Source organism: Panthera onca, chromosome C2 (assembly GCF_046562875.1).
Source record: "Panthera onca isolate mPanOnc1 chromosome C2, mPanOnc1 haplotype 2, whole genome shotgun sequence".
Taxonomy (NCBI): Eukaryota; Metazoa; Chordata; class Mammalia; order Carnivora; family Felidae; genus Panthera; species Panthera onca.
In genome coordinates, this window is record NC_138347.1 from 18,226,019 (window position 1) to 18,244,620 (window position 18,602).

General features: G+C 40.1%; 2 protein-coding genes across 2 annotated transcripts in view; one reads left to right on the forward strand and one right to left on the reverse strand.

Moving 5' to 3' along the window:
* CYYR1 (cysteine and tyrosine rich 1) overlaps nt 1–11,418 on the forward strand; it is a 111,610-nt gene extending 100,192 nt beyond the window's left edge. Inside the window, exon 4 of the mRNA XM_060640334.3 lies at nt 3,499–11,418. Coding sequence (XP_060496317.1) covers nt 3,499–3,683 — 185 coding nt within the window. The 3' untranslated portion in view covers nt 3,684–11,418. The remainder of the gene's footprint in view (nt 1–3,498) is intronic.
* LOC145712433 (uncharacterized) overlaps nt 1–18,602 on the reverse strand; it is a 450,501-nt gene that overhangs the window by 92,037 nt on the left and 339,862 nt on the right. The gene's annotated exons all lie outside the window — the stretch shown is intronic.

Below are 18,602 nucleotides of genomic sequence, written 5' to 3' on the forward strand. Positions count from 1 at the left end.
ACAAAGTAAAAAAAAAAGCATATACCCATTTTACATGACTACAAGGATATAAAAACCATAAATGACTAGAAGAGATTATATAAAGATAGTTGTTAAATCATGGCGACAAAATTATGGATGATTTTCCTGCTTCCAAATTTTTTAAAATAATGTTGTATATGTTTTGGTAACACTGTGCATCTTCCCCTTTACGTTTGCTTTAGAGATGTTGGCCTGAGTGGATGAAAAGCATTATGTTTCTTCTATGAATTACATAACGTCTGTAAATTTTATAATATTGTAGAAAACTATAATGACATTAAGGATAAACAGCATAGGTGCACCTGGGTGGCTCAGTTGGTTAAGCATCTGACTTTAACTGAGGTCATGATCTCGCGATCAGTGAGTCCAGCACTGCATCGGGCTCCATGTTGGCAATGTGGAGCCTGCTTGGATCTCTCACTCTCTTCTCTCTCTCTGCCCCTCCCCTGCTTCTCCCCGTGGTTTCTCTTTCTCTCAAAATAAAATAGATAAATTTAAATTTTAAAAAAGGATAAATGGCATATTTTCCCTACTTAAATCATAGAATTGGAGTATTGATTATGAAAGAATTTCAAAGGCACCATCCCTCCAGCTGCATCCATACATCTTTGAAAGATGATTGACCTTTAAGAACAAAACCTCTTAGAGTTAGTCAGGAATTTTCTAGAATTGATACCTTAAAAAGTTTTCTTCCTAGTGAAACCTTATTATCGCAAGAAGGAAAGATTATCACAGTCCACAGTTATACAAGTCTTATTTCAAAGTATCTTCCAGTAGCTGGTATTATAAAAGATGTGCCATGTTTATTTCATGATGGACAGTCCTCAAAATATTGCTCTTCTGCATTATGTTATCACTTTATCAAAATTCAAAGGCTGTATGAGTAGAAAGCTATATGGCTCTAATCATGTCTTAAATTTTCATGTTCAGCATGCAGCTGTATAAACCATAGGGAATCTCACTGAAATGTCCTCTAGCAGTTTTAATGCAGATGGCAAAACATAAACACTTTGTTACATAAATAGACACTGTCACCGCTTCATGACAGAGAATGATGCAGAGTCAATCTGTAGAATCATTCTACGTGTGCTCCTCGAGTGGGAGGCAGGGAAACCTTCCGTATAAAAACAGCTTAGAACCACACGTTTATAAGAAACAGTTCAATGGATATCCAGCTGTAACTTCCTGTTTTACATGGAGCCTGCATTTCTTGGCTTGGATGAAGTATATTATAAATCTCTTTGTCTCAGTCTTCCTAGATATAATGAAGCAAAGGAGTGGGTGTAATACAGCGGGAGTGTGTGCTTTGAGTCCACAGGGGTTGTTCCATTTTGTTATAGAAAACAAAGCTTGTGATAGCCCAGACTCCAAATGTTTAATTAAAGCAGGCTTAGAGAAGCTGTATACAGCTGTGTCCTCTGCCATGAGGCCTTGGCCTGTAGAGCCCACCAGACACTGGCAAAGCCTTTGCTCAGGAGAGCAGTCCTCAGAGGACATCCTGCCCAGTTCTGTGTCTCCATTTTCCTCTTTTCTCAGGTGACTCAGTCCTGTGTCCTCACATCCCTGAGTACAGGCAGATCAGTAAGTGGTTCAAGTCATCAAGCTCTTGGTAAAGCAAGCCAAGTTAAAGGGATCCAGAAGAAACATTGTTCGTGTTGCATACAGGGTGAAGCCCTATGTTTGTGCACGCATATCAATCAGAACACTATCGTAATCTTATTGGTAAGAGCACAATTTAGAAGACTTTTTTTAAAGATTTTATTTCTAAGTAATCTCTGCACCCAACATGGTGCTCGAATCCACCACCTGAAGATCAAAAGTCACACGCTCCACCAACTGAGCCAGCCAGGTGTCCCTGGAAGATATTTTAGAAATAAGTTTATTGAAATGCTGCTTGTTCTTTTCTTCCATTGTAACGTTTTTTTGCATTATTATGCAAATGCCATTTTTTGCATTATTATGACAGTAGTCCTGTGATTTAGGCTACATTCATAGTAAGCCATTAAGGCATGTCAATTTCCAATTAGAATCATGATCGTGGTGATCATTCAACTACTGCCAAATCATCAGAGGCGTTGCTCAGATGTTGCAGAATGATTGGTTCTTGAAGACATGGAGTACATAAGGGGTGCTTCTCTTCCAACCCTCAACACGGGATTGGCACACTACAAAATAGACATCCATACAGAGTCATGATAAAGTGTATTAAATGTGATTTAAAACACACTGACATATATTAACAATAAGAAATTAAGAAAATTTTTCAAACAATACTTAGAAAACGAAATTCTTCATTCCTATTCACAAACGTGCTTGCCTAAAGCGAGAAAAACCCTCACTTTTTTTCTTATTCCTATAATGGTTCCATGACCTTCTGAGTTGCAGGAGCCCAATAAAGGGTGCCCAATACCTGAACACCTTCTTTCACTCTCCATCTCTTTCTTCACCTACCCAGTGATCAAGTAAGCACTCAGCTGCTCAAGATCTCTTCTGATTTTTTCACTCAATGCCATGACTCCCTTACACTCTTTCACATATGCTATTACATCATTTCTCCTTTCCTTCTGCCCACTTCAATCCATATGGCTGAGACAATCACCTTCCCAAAGCATATTTACCAGCATATTAATATATATATATATATATACGTGTATATATATACGTGTATATATATATATATATATATACACACGTATATATATATATACACGTATATATATATATATATATATATATACGTATTTATATATCTGTTGTGCCTGGGTGGCTCCATCAATTGAGCGTCCAACTTCAGCTCAGGTCATGATCTCACGGTTTGTGAGTTCGAGCCCCACGTCAGGTTCTATGCTGACAGCTCAGAGCCTGGAGCCTGCTTCGGATTCTGTGTCTCCCTCCCTCTCTCTGCCCCTCCCCCACTTGTGCTCTGTCTCTCAAAAATAAATAAATGTAAAAAAATTTTTAAATATATATATTTATATATATTATAAATAAATATAAATATATATTTAAATATATATATATAATATATATACATATATATTATATATATATATATCTGGTAAATGCACATCACACACTCCTTATGTGATATTCAGAGCCCTCCATGATGATGCTACAATCGGATTCCTCAACACTTTTTCCCATTTCCACCCTCCATGTACTTTTTGCTTTCAACAAAAATGTTCTTCTGCTTCTGTGCTTTTGCTCAGTCTTGAATTAGCCCCTAGTCTTTAATTTATCTGCCCTTTCACATAATTCCAAGAAACTTCCCTAAGCAGCCAATTCTAAACATTTTGGCCAATGGCGCCATTTTTTATAGCACCTACCCTTTCATATACGTGCATCTTCAAATAAAACTAAGATTTTTTTCAGACAAAAATTATGTCACCTCCCAAAGTGCTCAGTCCAGTGGCTGAAACATAGTAGACACTTAAGTATTTGCTAAATGTCTGACGCCCTTTACCTTTCCTTTTTCAGTGGCACCACCGCCCTATAGTTATGACCATGAGATGGAATACTGTGCCGACTTGCCGCCTCCCTACTCTCCCACCCCACAGGCTTCCGCGCAGCGTTCTCCACCCCCTCCTTACCCTGGAAATTCAAGAAAACAGTCCTTCTCCCAGAACAGAATATGTGCCAATCAGAGATCTTGCTTGGAATAAAAGGCTTGCTCTAAGGAATACATTTTTGGGTGAAACAATATGTCAAGTGGAATGTCCAGGCTAAGAAACACTGAGTTTTTATCCTTCTCTGAGCTGACCCCATCTGACGTACTGTTCGATTTGATGGTATCATGTTTGAAGAGATGTACCAGTCAATGTAAGCACATTCAGAGAAGAGTAACAAGATAGACCAAACATCTGAAAATCATGTTGCTTAAGGAAATTGCAATACTGATCCTGGAAAAGAGAAGAATTAGGAAAGACAGGAGGACAGCCTGGACTACCTAAGGAGACAACTATATTCTGCACTGCTTTAAAAGTTGGAACAAGAATTATTCATTCTTTCGTTCATCAATAAATACTGTTCAAGTGCCTAAGAGCTCACTCTGTGTCTTCCACTGTTTGTGAAGCACTGGATGGAAGCTACAGGAACTTTGGTTTCTGGATGAGAACAAGGAACTTTGGTTTCAGTATAAGAAAGAGGAGTTGGAGCTTCCTTATTCACTAGATTGTTTTGTGAAGTTCTCTATTACCAAGACTTCAAACAGAATCTGTCTATCTGATAGAGACATGCTCTAGAAAGGACAGCTAAATCAAATGGTAGATGGATCCACTGGGCCCCAAACATTCTGTTCATGTTTTAGGCAAGAGTGAAGTAAGTCTCTATGCCTCCAAGAATTAAAACAACTGGAAGAGTTGAATCTTCTCTATTGAGTTTGACAGCTAAAACAGGATCAAAGGGACTCAACAGCTGCTTAAAGCCAAGTGCTAGCTACTGCTATCTAAAAATCATGTGACTTTAAGTAGTGTTTTATTACGAAAAAGGTTATTCCAACTGTGGGGGGGGAAACCCGTATTGAGTTCCACAAGCAACAAATACTTCTCTTCAGATTAAGAGATTAGAAGCCAAATATTCCCATGGGATTTTACATCAAGGAGTAGACTCGTAGAACTTGACAAAAAAGATATACAACAATTTACAAAAAGAAGAGAGGAAAATAAAATTTGGATTCTGTTCTGTGGAACTCCATTCATATGTAGCTTAGTCAAATTTGTTTCCCTTTTCTTTTGTAATACTTTAAAAACCTACTCCCTTGAAAAAGTTATACAGTTAATAGAAAGGTTATGATAGTGACACCAAACGGTTGCCTTTTGCCAAAATCCAAATGTTACGAAGTGCCTACCTTCAACCATAAAAGTTTTTACTAAATAATTCTAATGTGCCATATTTTGCTGCAAGTAACCTTAGCATTTATATTTTTATGTGGGTCCTTTCATGTTTTTAAAATTTACATTGACAAAATATTGGGGGAGAGGGATGTCACCAAGATGGTGACATACATCATTCCTGAATTTGCTCCCCCTCACAAGAAGAACAAGTAACAACTATCCAAAACCAGACACCACTGAGAGAATCCTAGAACACAGGAGTGAGGCTGAAGCACCCCCTGAACTTCAGAGACCAAGACAGACTGTAGTAGAGGGGTAAGAGAAGCGACTGCATGTTGACTGCATTGCCCCTCCCTCAGGACAGTGCAGCACCACGGGAAGAGATGTCTCCTGAGCCTCCAGTTCCTCCAGTGGAAAAGAGAACCCAAAGGAGGACTAACTGCCCCACCCCCACCCCAGGATGGTGGATCACTCTGTGGCAACCCCTACTCTGATCTCATACCACTGGATTGCAGGGCTCAGCCACTGTAAATATAACTGTGACAGAGAATGAGGAGGAGCTTGCAACAACCAGCCCATGGATGTTGGCAGACCAAGTTCATACTGGCAGTGCCCAAATAGTAATCTCAACCAGGGGCTTTGCTCATCTGTAGAGCCAAGTTGGGAGCACACTCTGACCAGGGAACCCAGAGGGGTGCAGATCTGCCTTATTCACATCCTCAAACAAGAAGTTTGTCAGCCCTACAGCCCAGTTTTCTCACACCCAGGAAGGGTACTGAGTCACAGCCCCGCCAACTGTGGAGATTGCCTTCAGCCCCATCTGACCAGAAGGGCTAGAGACGACTCCTGGAAGCTGCGTGACCGAGTGACACTTGAGCTGAAAGAAGAGCAGACAGAGGTGATAGTTTGCAGAGCCAATGGCCTCATTTGGCCAGGGAACTTGTGGTGTGGGTCTGCTTGAGTTAAGGCAACAAAGAGCTGTACTGGTTTTAGAGCTGCTCCTCTTCTTGCATCCAGGCAGGGAATCTAATTCATAGCCTTGCTTATTGCTGAAGACAGCCTGCAGCCTATCTGAGCAGGGAGCTTAACCAGAGCACACAGGAAGCTGCACAGCCCATCTAACAGCCCTACATACCGTGGGACTCGAAGAGAGTGCAGCCCTTGGCTTCCTCCATCTGCAGAGCATCACCTGACAAGGGAATTCAGTGGACACTCAGGGCTGATTTGTGCCCCAAACAATGATTTGTATGGGTCCTGAGCCCTGGCTGCTGCCCTGCCAGAGCAGAGAAGCAGGTAAGATAGCTCCATCTACTACTGAATATAGACCCAGTCCCAAACATCTAGTAAGTCTGAGCAGAGAATAAGACAACAGAGGACCCCATCCTATAGCTTCATATGGATAGGGAACCAAGCCAGCAATCATATCCAAGTATTTTCAGCCAGTGGTAAACACACTCCATCCCTCTCTTCAGTGTTTGAATAGATGCCTTGCCCAAAGAAGTCCATAATAGCAGGTCCCACCTGCCCAAAGGCATTCCAACAGACACACCCACCTAAAATGAGCTGACTACTGAAGAGCTATCTCTGCCAAAACAAACCTGTAAAGTCTGGAAAAGGAGGTTAATTACTCAAATGCTCAGGGCTACCTGGGTGGCTCAGTCAGCTAAGTGTCTGACTTCAGCTCAAGTCATGGTCTCACAGTTTGTGGGCTCAAGCCTCACGTCAGGCTCTGTGCTGATAGAAAGCGCCTAGAACCTGCTTCAGATTCTGTGTCTCCCTCTCTCTCTGCCCCTCTCCAACTCTCTCTCTCTCTCTCTCAAAAAAATAAGTAAACATTAAAAAATTTTTTTAATTACTCAAATGCTCAGATACCTATGCAAGAAATCAAGTCTCATGAAAAATCAGGTAAATATGTCACCACCAAAGGAAACAAATTAAGCCCCAGTGACTGACCCTAACGAAATGGAAATCTATAAACTATCAGACAAAAAATTCAGAATAATACTCCTAAGGAAATTTAGTGAATGATGTGAAAGCAGAGACAGACAACTAAACAAAATTAGGAAAACAATGCAGGAACAAAAAGAGTTTGACAAAGAAATAGCAACCAGCAAAAAATCAAAACAAAAACAGAAATCCTGCAGTTAAAAGATACAATAACTGAACTGAAGAATTCAATAGAGAGTTTCAAAAGTAGACCTAAACATGCAGAGGATCAAATCAGCAACCTGAAGGATAGGGCATTGGAAATTACCCAGTCAAAGGAGAAAAATGAAATTAAAACGGCAAAGAAAACCCTATGGAAATTAAAGGATAATGAAAACCAACAATATTTGCATCATAAGAATTCCAAAGGAATAAAAGGAGAAAGGGACAGAGAGTCTATTTAGAGCAAAAATGGTTGAAAACTTACTGAACTTGGGGAGATAAATGGATATCTAGATCCATGAGGCCCAAAGGATCCCAAATAGGTTGAACCTAAGGGTATAGGGCTACTCTAAGAGACATTATAATTATATTGCCAAAAATAAAAGGCAAACAACAACAACATTTAATAGCACCAGGAGAAAAGAGAACTTACATACAAGGAACCCCCCATATGACTATTAGTGAATTTCTCAACAGAAACTCTTCAGGCCAGGAGAAAATGGGGTGACATACAAAATACTAAAAGAAAATAACTGTCAACAAAAATTCTATACCCAGAAAAGCTGTCCTTCAAAAATGAAGGAGGGATAAAGATTGTCCTGAACAAACAAAAGCTGAGGGGGGTTCATTACAACCAGACCTGTCTTGCAAGAAATGCTAAAGGGAGTTCTTTAACTCCCCTTATAATTAACACAAAAATAAAAACACAAAAAGGTAGCATGAATCTCACTGACAATGGCAAATATATAGTCACAATTGGATTATGCAATTTGGTAATAGTGATACACCATTCACAACTCTAGTTTAAAAATATTTTTTAAGAATGTAGCAAAAATAACCATAAATACAATAACCTGTTGTTCTTTGCACCATATAAAAAAACCATAAATTGTAACAACAATAATCTAAAATGTGAGAGGCAGAGGGGAGCCTAGGAGGCTCAGTTGGTTAAGCATCTGACCTTGACTCAGGTTATGATCTCACGGCTGGTGAGTTCGAGCCCTGCATTGGGCTCTGTGCTGGCCGCTTGAAGCCTGGAGCCTGCTTCAGATTCTGTGTCTCCCTCTCTCTGCCCCTCCCTTGCTCGTGCTCTCTCTCTCAAAAATAAATAAACATTAAAATGTGAGGGGCCGAAATAAAAATGTAAAGTATAAAAATTCTATTTAAGTTATTAATAGGTTTAATATAGGTTTAAAATAGAGTGTTATAAGTTTAAGATATATTATGCATGCCTCATGGTAACCACAAGGGAAAATCTTGTAGTAATAACACAAGAGAACACAATAAATAAGTCAAACTATATTGATACAAAAAAAAAATCAAAAACACACACAAAAAAGACAGCAAGATAGGAAACAAGGAACAATGGATCTACAAAAGAATGAGAAAAAAATTAGCAAAATGGCAATAGTAAGCCCTTACCTATAAATAATTACAATAAATGTAAATGGATTATATTCTTCAATCAAAAGAATGGCAGAGCGGATAAAAAAATTCAACAATATCAGCCTTAAAAAAGACTCACTTTAACCTTAAATAAAAGACAAAAAAGGCAAGTATAGCTACACTTATATCAGACAAAATAAACTTTAAAAATAATAAAAAAAGAGTCAAAGAAGGTTATTATGTGATGATAAAGGAATCAATACATCAAGAAGATACACAATTGTAAATATTTAGGTGCCCAAGAGAAGAGCACTTTAATACATAAAGCAAAAACTAACAGAGTTAAAAGGAAAAATAAACAGTAATCCAATAATAGTTGGAAACTTTAATACCCCACTCTCAACAATGGATAGATCATCCAGACAGAGAATCAATAAGGAAACAGTGGATTTGAACAACACTATAGAACAAATAGACCTAGCAGATGTACACAGAACATTCTGTCCAACAGCAGAATACACAATCTTCTCAAGAGCACCTAGAACATTTTCTAGGACAGACCATATGTTAGGCCACAAAACAGGCCAGCAAATTCAAGAAGACTGAACTCATACCAGTAGTGTGAAACTAGGAATCAGTAATAAGAGGAAAACTGGAAAATTCACAAACACATAGAAATTAACATTTTCCTGAGCAACCAGTGGGTCAAAGAAGAAATTAGAGGAGAAATAAAAGTTTATTGAGACAAATGAAAATGGAAACACAACACACCAGAACTTATGGGATGCAGCAAAAGCAGTTCTAAGAGAGAAGTTCATAACAATAAATGCCTACATGAGAAGTAAGAAAGTTCTCAAACAACCTAACTGTATGCCGTAAGGAATTAGAAAAAGAAGAACAAATTGACCCCAAGGTTTGCAGAAGAAAGGAAATAAGATCAGCACGGAAATAGAGAATAGAAAAACAATAGAAAAGATAAACCAACTAAGAGTTCTTCTTTGAAAAGATAGAATTGACAAAATCCTAGCCAGACCAACCAAGGAAATAAGAGAAAAAAATTAAACAAATCAACAAAATTACAAATAGAAAAAGAAACATTACAGCTATTATAGAAATTCAAAGGAACACAAGAGACTGTTAGAACATAAATTAGTGCAGCCACTATGGAAAATAATATGGAGGAATCATTAAAAAATTAAAAATAGAACTACCATATGATCCTGCAATTCTGCTCCTAAGAACATAACCAAAGATACTGAAAACACTACCTCAAAAAAGATATTTTGTACCCTCATATGAGTTCATAACAGCATTATTGACTATAGCTGAGACATGTAAACAGTCTAAGTATCCATCAATAGATGAATGGATAAGGAAGGTATGGGGTGTAGGGTGGTGTGTGTGTGTGTGTGTGTGTGTGTGTGTGTGTACACAATGGAATGTCATTCAGCCATTAAAAAATGAAGAAATCCTACTATTTGGGACAACAACAATGGACCTTAAAAGTAATATGCTAAGTGAAATAAGACAAAAATAATCCTGTATGATCTCACTTATATGTGGAATCTTAAAACAGTAACAACTCATAGATAAAGAGCTCAGCCTTGTGGTTTCCAAAGGTGGGAGGCGGGAGGAGGGGGGATAAGAGGAAGGTGGTCAAAAGCTATAAATTTCCAGTTTAAGATAAATAAGCACTAGGGATGTAATGTACAACGTAATGACTAGAGCTAACACTGCTGTATGGTATATAGGAAAGGTGTTAAGAGAGTAAATTCCAAGAGTTGTCATCATAAGAAGACAATTTTTTCTTTTATTCTTCTTTACTTTCCTTTTATCGTATCTATATGAGAAGACGGATGTTAGTTAAACCTATTGTGGTAATCATTTTACAATATATGTAAATGAAACCTTCATGCTGTGTGCCTTAAACTTACACAGTGATGCATGTGAATTATTTCTCAATAAAACTGAACAACAAAACTGTGTATCACTTCTATTCATTGAAAGAACACTGTGATAATCATAACTTCCTAGTAGCTGGTTAGAAAGATCTTTATTACAAGTCTGCCTAAACACTGCACTGCATGCCTAAAAGAACACTGGGAGCAGATGATCAAATGTTTGTGTCATTTGGCAGTTAAATCTAAAAAGTTTAATCCAACGTCATTATTATAATTTGGTGAAATCCCAAAATGACACTAAGAATTTTGCTGAATAAAATAATCAAAAGAAATGCCTTAAGGTTTAAAATTACGGTTCCGGTCCTCGTAGTTAGGAAACTTAGTAGTTAATATACATAGCACATTTTTCTTTCAAATACATTGATCTGACTGAAATGCACTCTGTCAGTAAGATCTAAAAGCTGGATTTGTTTTGAATGTACTTGCTTGATGAGTCTTAGGCACTGACGATTTTCTGGCTTATAAGACACAAAGCATTCAAGAGCTCCAGCCTATTCTAGTGACTGAGATTTTAGCATAGTTTTAACAGTACATGTGCTTTATCTCTCTCCTGTAAGTGTGATCACATCCAATTACACCGCAGCTATGTGACTCAGTGCTGGGGTCTCTGTGACGTTCACAGTGTTGGTTGCAAATGAACCGTAAATTCCTTAGGAAAAATGGAGAGGAAAGGAGCAGCGGAAATTGAATTCTCATCATCTTCGCCATCAATAAACATTTACTGCGTACCTCCTATGTTCTGCAAACATTACCCCCATAGGAGCCATTTCAGTCCACACCATATCTCTTCTTTGAGTTGTTTTACGGCTACCCTTAAGGCTCAGCACAGGCCCAAAGACCTACAACCGATGTCTATTTTTACTATTTGTAGTTAGTGTCACAAGAGCATAAAGGTGAACATTACCAGTATAGACTTTTGGAGCTCACTGATATTTTCATAGATGATACATCTGAAAGGAAAACAGCATATAATGTGAAAGCTTTGAATTACGGTTGTTCAAAAACCAATGTGTGTGCTGTGGCCAGTGTCTGCAATATGCAATAAAGTGAAATGACTCATTATACCGAGGATTATATTTTAATTGTCTTGTGTCCATTTTGTTTCACCCTCCATTTCTGCTGATTTAGCCTCATTCTTTTGTACAGAAACACAGAGCTGAAGCCGGATAGACTTTACGTTGAATCCTGTCTCCTGCCTGTATTATTTGAGAGGGGCCACTTCATCTCTATGAAATTTAACTTTCTGCTCTGGAAAATGTAAATAATATAACGAGGTTCATCAGGTTTTGTGAAAATTGGATGATACACGCAATATTCTAAGTATAGTGCCTGGCACATAGAAAATGTTCTCTAAATATTAACCAAAAATAAGTTAACAAAAGAATAACGTAAGGACAGCAGCCTCTGGAATCGTGCTGTCCAACACATTAGCCACCAGCTACATATGGTTAAATTTAAATAAATCAAATTTAAATTAGATGAAAAATTCTTTTTTTTTTTTTTTTTGGAAAATTCACGTCTTCAGTCTCACTAACGCATTTCAAATGCTGTATAGCCTCAAGTGACCAGTGGCTACCACACTGGACAGTGCTGCTCTAGAAGAATCTAGGCAAAGTGCAGTGAGGTAGCAGGAAGGAGGTTATGAAGAAGGATACAGTCATCTCGTCCAGGAGAAACTGAGCTTTGCCAGCGAATGGTGACATCCTCCACAAATATGTGCAAAGAGGCCTTTGCTGTGGAAGTGAGGCTGGGGTCTGCAAGAAGCCCACTCGGTCTCTCCTCAGGGCCAGAAGCAGGGGAGGTATTGCAAGAGCTGAAGGGCTGAATCTAGAGGAGGGACCCTGGCCCAGGAGCTGGGGAGACAGAACCACAGGCCCTTCTCAAAGTCTACTCAGTTCTGCTGAACTGCCCTGCTCCACTGTGGAAGCCATTACAGGAGCATCCAGGGCCAAACGTATCTTCCTAAGGTGAGGCACTGAGGTGTGCTTTTCCATTATCTCATAATCTTGTTCCCACCACCAAATGAAAGCCGCGCTTACCATTCTTCCATTCTATTCCCAATCCGTCCCTGCTTAGCCAAACCCATTTTGCCAACTTTTGGCCGTAAGTGAGGTCAAGTCCAGGATGCATCAGACTATGTTGAGTCTGTCAAAATAGTGGAGAGCTGGGTGCTATTGCTTTATTTTTAACTTAGTTAAAACACCCTAACACCACAATGCCAAAGTCATATGCTCACATAATCGCTTTCCAGATCCTCAATCTGAATGTGGTTGAAATGCAGTTTTAATTATAGGGCCGAGTTGCAAGGGAGACAGCTGAACTTGTAAGGCCAGTGCTTTTCTGGTACGACCCCACTGTGTGGTATGACTCATTTCAAACCGCGTCAGGACCTCCAGAAACGAAAGCAACATAACTGGATTCAAAAAGACCTCCAGATGATTCTGATGTCCACCCTAATCCCCACCACACCCCTTGCCACTTACAATGGTTAAGGCAGAAGAAGGAATGAAGGCTTCAGAGTGAGAGACCGTGTTTTCTCTCACCTCCGTCGCCTTCTAGCTACGTGTTCCGAGCCGAGTAACTTGGTCTCCACAACCTCGGTTTTATCTAAAATATGGGAACACCACCACCTTTGCCAGGTTGTGGCCATGATTATAAACAGTATACAGAAAACAGCTGTCATAAAGATTCTCTCTGGGTTGCTGAGTCCGACAGATACAAATATATATGCCAATTCTCTTTCCAATGCTTGTTCTCCCACTTCTGAGCCTTACCACTTCTGTGAGCAGATATAATAGTTATCCATTGCTGCGTAACAAACTACCCGAGAATTTACAACCTTGAAACAATGTTAACGATCTCAGTTTCTATAGGCCTGGAACCTGGGTATGGCTTAGCGGGGTCCTCTGACTCAGGGACTCCCACGGGTCACCTCCACGTGCACCTGACGAGGGCCTGCCTCCAAGCTCTTTCCTGTGCCTGGAGGACTCTGTTGACAGGCTTCTATTCCTGGCGGGCTTTTGGACTAAGGCCCGATTTACTCACTGGCTGTTGGCCAGGGACCACCTGCAACTTGAAATATGTCTGCTTGCTTCCCCAGCGCGAGCAAGCAACAAGAGCCCTAAGGCGAAAGAACACGCTAGCAAAACATAGTGCCAACGAGAGGGGAGTCACAGAGTTAAACGCTAATCTTGGAACTGACGTCCCATCACTTTTGCCACGTTCAGTTCCTTCGAATAAGGTCACCAGGTCAAGTCTACACAAAAGAGAAGGAGATTACACAAGGGCACAAATACCAGGAGGTGAGAGCACTGGCTATCTTAGTAGTCAGCCTACCACAGGAGGGATATTTTTTCTCATCCTCTGTGGGTCCATTATGTGGAGTTTAGGCAATCTTTCCTAACAGGACTGTACCAGCTCCACAGCTGAAAGAATCACAGGGCCAAGCTTGGCTGTGATCAAATTGCTTTTAGTGAGCTGACGGGGGCAGAAAGGAGCCGCGACGATCCCAGAGACATGCTGACTTGGGTGAGTGTTGCATTCCTAAGGAACACTGAACCAAGATCCACAACGTTTGTGTCTCTCGTGAACTTCGTCTATGAGCTGCGATACAGCACATCGAATTTTGGCAGGGGAACAAAGTAAACCACGTACCACATACCTTATGGACAAGTCTTAACATGGCCCCGGTTCTAACCTTTGTTTCAACTTCGTGCCAAGATATTTAATCTCCATTAAGAAGAGAATTCCCAGACGAGTTTCCAGATGAGTGTTCAGTGGACCAAGCTGCTACCTAACCTAATCTGGAATACCTTCACTAAACATGGGAAACAAATCTAAGGAAATGTTTGCGACCGCAGGAACGTGTGCTGGGGACTTTGCCTTCTCTGGATGCGTTAAGAAATAAATGGTTTTAAAATGTTCAGCTAGACCCTTCGATTTTAACCTGTTTCAGCTCTGCCTTCCCTTTTCCCACCCAGCTTTGAGCAGCTTTCCAGTGTGTGCAGCCCGCCTCCTATTAGTGCAAAGGGGAGGCAGGGGGATCCCTTTCTGAATCACATTTGGTCATAGGCAATCCGTGAATAAGAGATCTCATATTGTCTCCATGATCTGAAGGACGGATAGAACCAAGTGATCTGATTTTCCCATTTCTGTATCTCATTGTGAGTTAATGTCTCCATTATCACACAACTTGCACCTTATTTTCGTGGTGGACTGGGAAGAACGCGAAGGCAGTTCAGAAGAATGAAGTCGCTAAAGTCCAGTCCTTTCTGCTTTGTCTATGAAAATGCATTTGGAGACCACGCCCTGGGTCTCTCACCACTCCCTGAACACACAAGACAAACTTGCTTCTTCCTCTTCTTCTTTTTTTTTTTTAATGTTTATTTATTTTTGAGAGACAGAGAGTTTGAGCACAAACAGGGGAGGGGCAGAGAGAGAGAGAGAGAATCTGAAGCAGGCTTCAGGCTCTGAGCTGTCAGCACAGAGCCTGACGTGGGGCTCGAACTCACAAGCCGTGAGATCATGACCTGAGCCCAAGTCAGACTCCTAACAGACTGAGCCAACCAGGCACCCCCAAACTTGCTTCTTCAAAAGGCTTCTCAGTTCTGTGGACCCCCTGCTCATCTTCCCACATGTAGCAAAAGGGCTTATACTCTGGGAAGTGTGATGATTTCTCCCGTCAAAATTCACAGATTCCCACTTCTGCCCCTGCTTCTACCTAGTTTGTACCCTCCTTGTATCCCTTGTTACAGATTTGTTAAATGTCTGTTTTTAAGAATTAGAAGAGGGGCGCCTGGGTGGCTCAGTAGGTTAAGCTTCTGACTTCGGCTCAGGTCATGACCTCACAGTCCGTGGGTTTGAGCCCCGCGTCAGGCTCTGTGCTGACAGCTCAGAGCCCGGAGCCTGCTTCGGATCCTGTGTCTCCCTCTCCCTCCCTGCCTCTCCCCACTCATGCTCTGTCTCTCTCAAAAATAAATAAACATTAAATTTTTTTTAAAAAAGAACTAGAAGAAGAGAGTTTACAGTGAGTAGCATATTCTCAGTGGGGTCCGTAATCCAAGATAGGGGTCAGAGAACTGGCACAAAGGCTATAGTCTCAGTTTTTAATTGATGGTATACATCGATCCAGATGTAGCTGGATTGTGTCATTAAGTACGATATTAACACATGTCACTCAAGCAAATGAACATGCTCCTCTTGACTGACTCACTTAGTGGGAACGAGACCACACACCAGTTTGGGAGCTGTGCTCTTATAATTCTTCAGATTAAATCCGGGCTCATTTTTTACATAAAAAGAATACCAACCAAATATCAGAAAATAATTGTCTCATAAATCACATTTCCCATAGAACAGATTACAATGTAATTTAGACTTCACAAGCAGTGTCCAAAGGATTTGCTAAAGGCATTTTTACTAAAATAAGATTTCATCGTTTTCCCATTACCATTTCCTCAGGGTATGTTAAAAAAAAAAAAAAAGAAAGAAAAGAAAAGAAAAAGGAAAAGAAAAGAAAAGAAAAGAAAAGAAAAGAAAACACTGAATATTCAGAAATGAAGCAAAAAAAAAAAGAAGAAAGAAAAAGAAAACTGGTGGAAATAGGTTATAAAATGGCTGCTATCCTTTGTGCCGTTATCATTTGATACGTATAGAGAGCATTAGTGCGTTTATCCAAGTTCTGAAAAAGCAGTTATACGATTGTAAAAAGATTCTCAATGAAAGGATCCTTAGAAATGTATTACCTTACATCATAATAATTTTTCTGATGCCAGGCACTGTTCTAAACATTTTACATTTAATTACATTGAATCTGCCGATCTCATCGTATAGGTATTATTATCATCCTCATTTTGCAGATCTAGGAACTGTAAATGTATCATTTCATAGTCCTAAAAAAAAAAAAAAACATCTTTCGGTGAGAATAGATTTCTAATGATGCAAAGAAATATATCCATATTTACTCTTTGCTTGTAGAGCTACCTGTGGTGATCCTGTCACTGATCACAGAAGCTGCCTTTCCATGGCTTGGGTTCTAAACAGATAATTTTACGTGTTTGAACAATCTTAATGACTCATATCCTTCCTTTCATCCTTCTGTTGCAATTCATCACTTTCTCTTCTTCAGTTCCCACTTTTATGTACACTGTCGATGTGATGGAGAGTAAAAGGTCCCTCTGTTCCCTGATAAAGCACCTGGTCCCAGCAGACACCTGCACCCAATTATCTCTCAGGGCATGACTTTCACCAATACAGAAACCACTCGGAATTTTCTGTGAATGTCCTATATTTCTTTGGACCAGTACAAATGAATGAGTCAATATTTATTTTTTAAAAAAAAGAGAGAGATGGGGCGCCTGGGTGGCTCAGTCGGTTAAGCATCCGACTTCGGCTCAGGTCATGATCTCGCGGTCCGTGAGTTCGAGCCCCGCATCAGGCTCTGTGCTGACAGCTCAGAGCCTGGAGCCCGTTTCAGATTCTGTGTCTCTCTCTCTCTCTGCCCCTCCCCTGTTCATGCTCTGTCTCTCTCTGTCTCAAAAATAAATAAACGTTAAAAAAAATTTTTTTTAAAAAGAGAGAGATAAAGGAAGAGGATATCTGCAGAGTGATGTAAATTTTTAAGTGATTTTGAAGGGACAGTCATGAATGTTGATAGAGTATATGAAAACTGTGAACACTGGCATCTACTTTGTCAGTATCTCAATATTCCTATGGAACTGGTTGTTGGCTTTCTGTTATACATTCAAAAAGTAAAAGAAAAAAACTCAAGATCCCTGCAGAATTTTAAAGGGAAAATTACCTACAAGCAATAAAATAATAAATTAGACAATAGCAATATGTTAGAAGAGTTAGGGGAAATGTTTAAATAAGAAAAAGGCAGTAATCGGGGCGCCTGGGTGGCGCAGTCGGTTGAGCGTCCGACTTCAGCCAGGTCGCGATCTCGCGGTCTGTGAGTTCGAGCCCCGCGTCAGGCTCTGGGCTGATGGCTCGGAGCCTGGAGCCTGTTTCCGATTCTGTGTCTCCCTCTCTCTCTGCCCCTCCCCCGTTCATGCTCTGTCTCTCTCTGTCCCAAAAATACATAAAAAAAACGTTGGAAAAAAAAGAAAAAGAAAAAAAAAAAAAAAAAAAAAAGAAAAAGGCAGTAATAGTCTTCTAGATAATTCTGCATAAACAGCAGCATTCTCCAGGAATCCAGGAATAAAGTAGTTTTGCCCAGCACAAAGCTATATATGAATGAATGTCAAAATTAAAATATTTATGAGGTCTGCGTTTCTCCAGGCCAGAGCAATCTAATAAAGGGTATTGCCCCTTTCTGGGCCTCATTCGTTATTGTAGGACTTCCAGACTCCTGAAAAGTATAACCTGTGATTAGATTTGGGAGTCACCAGAGTATTTCTGGGACCTCTCAGTTATCAGGTAGCATCTTCTGCACCTCCTCTCTTATGGAGGTTATTGACCGGACATGCCAACCACTAAATTGCACAAAGGTCACGTGGCACTGCCATGCTGCTAGGGACACTGGTAAGATGGTTTGGTGTGCCCAGCAACCAGCACCATCATTGCTGCGGGAGATCCTGTGTTGTATCGTCACTGTCCACTATTGCAGCGGCAGAACTATCCTGGAGAATGACTGGGGTGCTATGTCTGCCTCTGGCTGTTGTTGAAACCTACTGGCTGAGGACTCCAATAAAGTTGGGACACAGACACCTTGAGGCCTGGGCCACTGGAAGGGTAGAGACCCCAATATGCTAGCGCTTCCTATATTCTTTCCATCTTTTAACAAACGAATAAAATGTTGTACCCTGAGCTAAATGGGAAAAGAACTCTTTCTCTTTTACTGAAGATGCCAAGCTCAAAGCAGTTCCCAATGTCTCAGGGGCTATCTTGTGAAACTATTTCTTTCATTTTTGACCTAGCATCCTTTTCTCTCCCTTAAACTTAGACCATAGATCTACAAGGAAATAACTGTAGGACAAATTCTAGTGACAGACATTGTGCTCTTTTCATTAAAAAAAAATTCTACTCTTCTCTGAAAACTAGGACATTTTATGGGAACGTAATTCTGCCTCTTTTCCTCCCTTGAGATGAAACTTGCCCAGGAGACTTAATCATCTCTCATACAAATAAAATCTCAGTGGATCTGCTCTACCACTTAGACTTTCGGACATGCTGGGAATGAACAGTTGAAATTCAAAGTGGGCAACTGCATTCTGCACTACAAGCAAAATACAGTGGTTTCAATGACTCCAAGTAT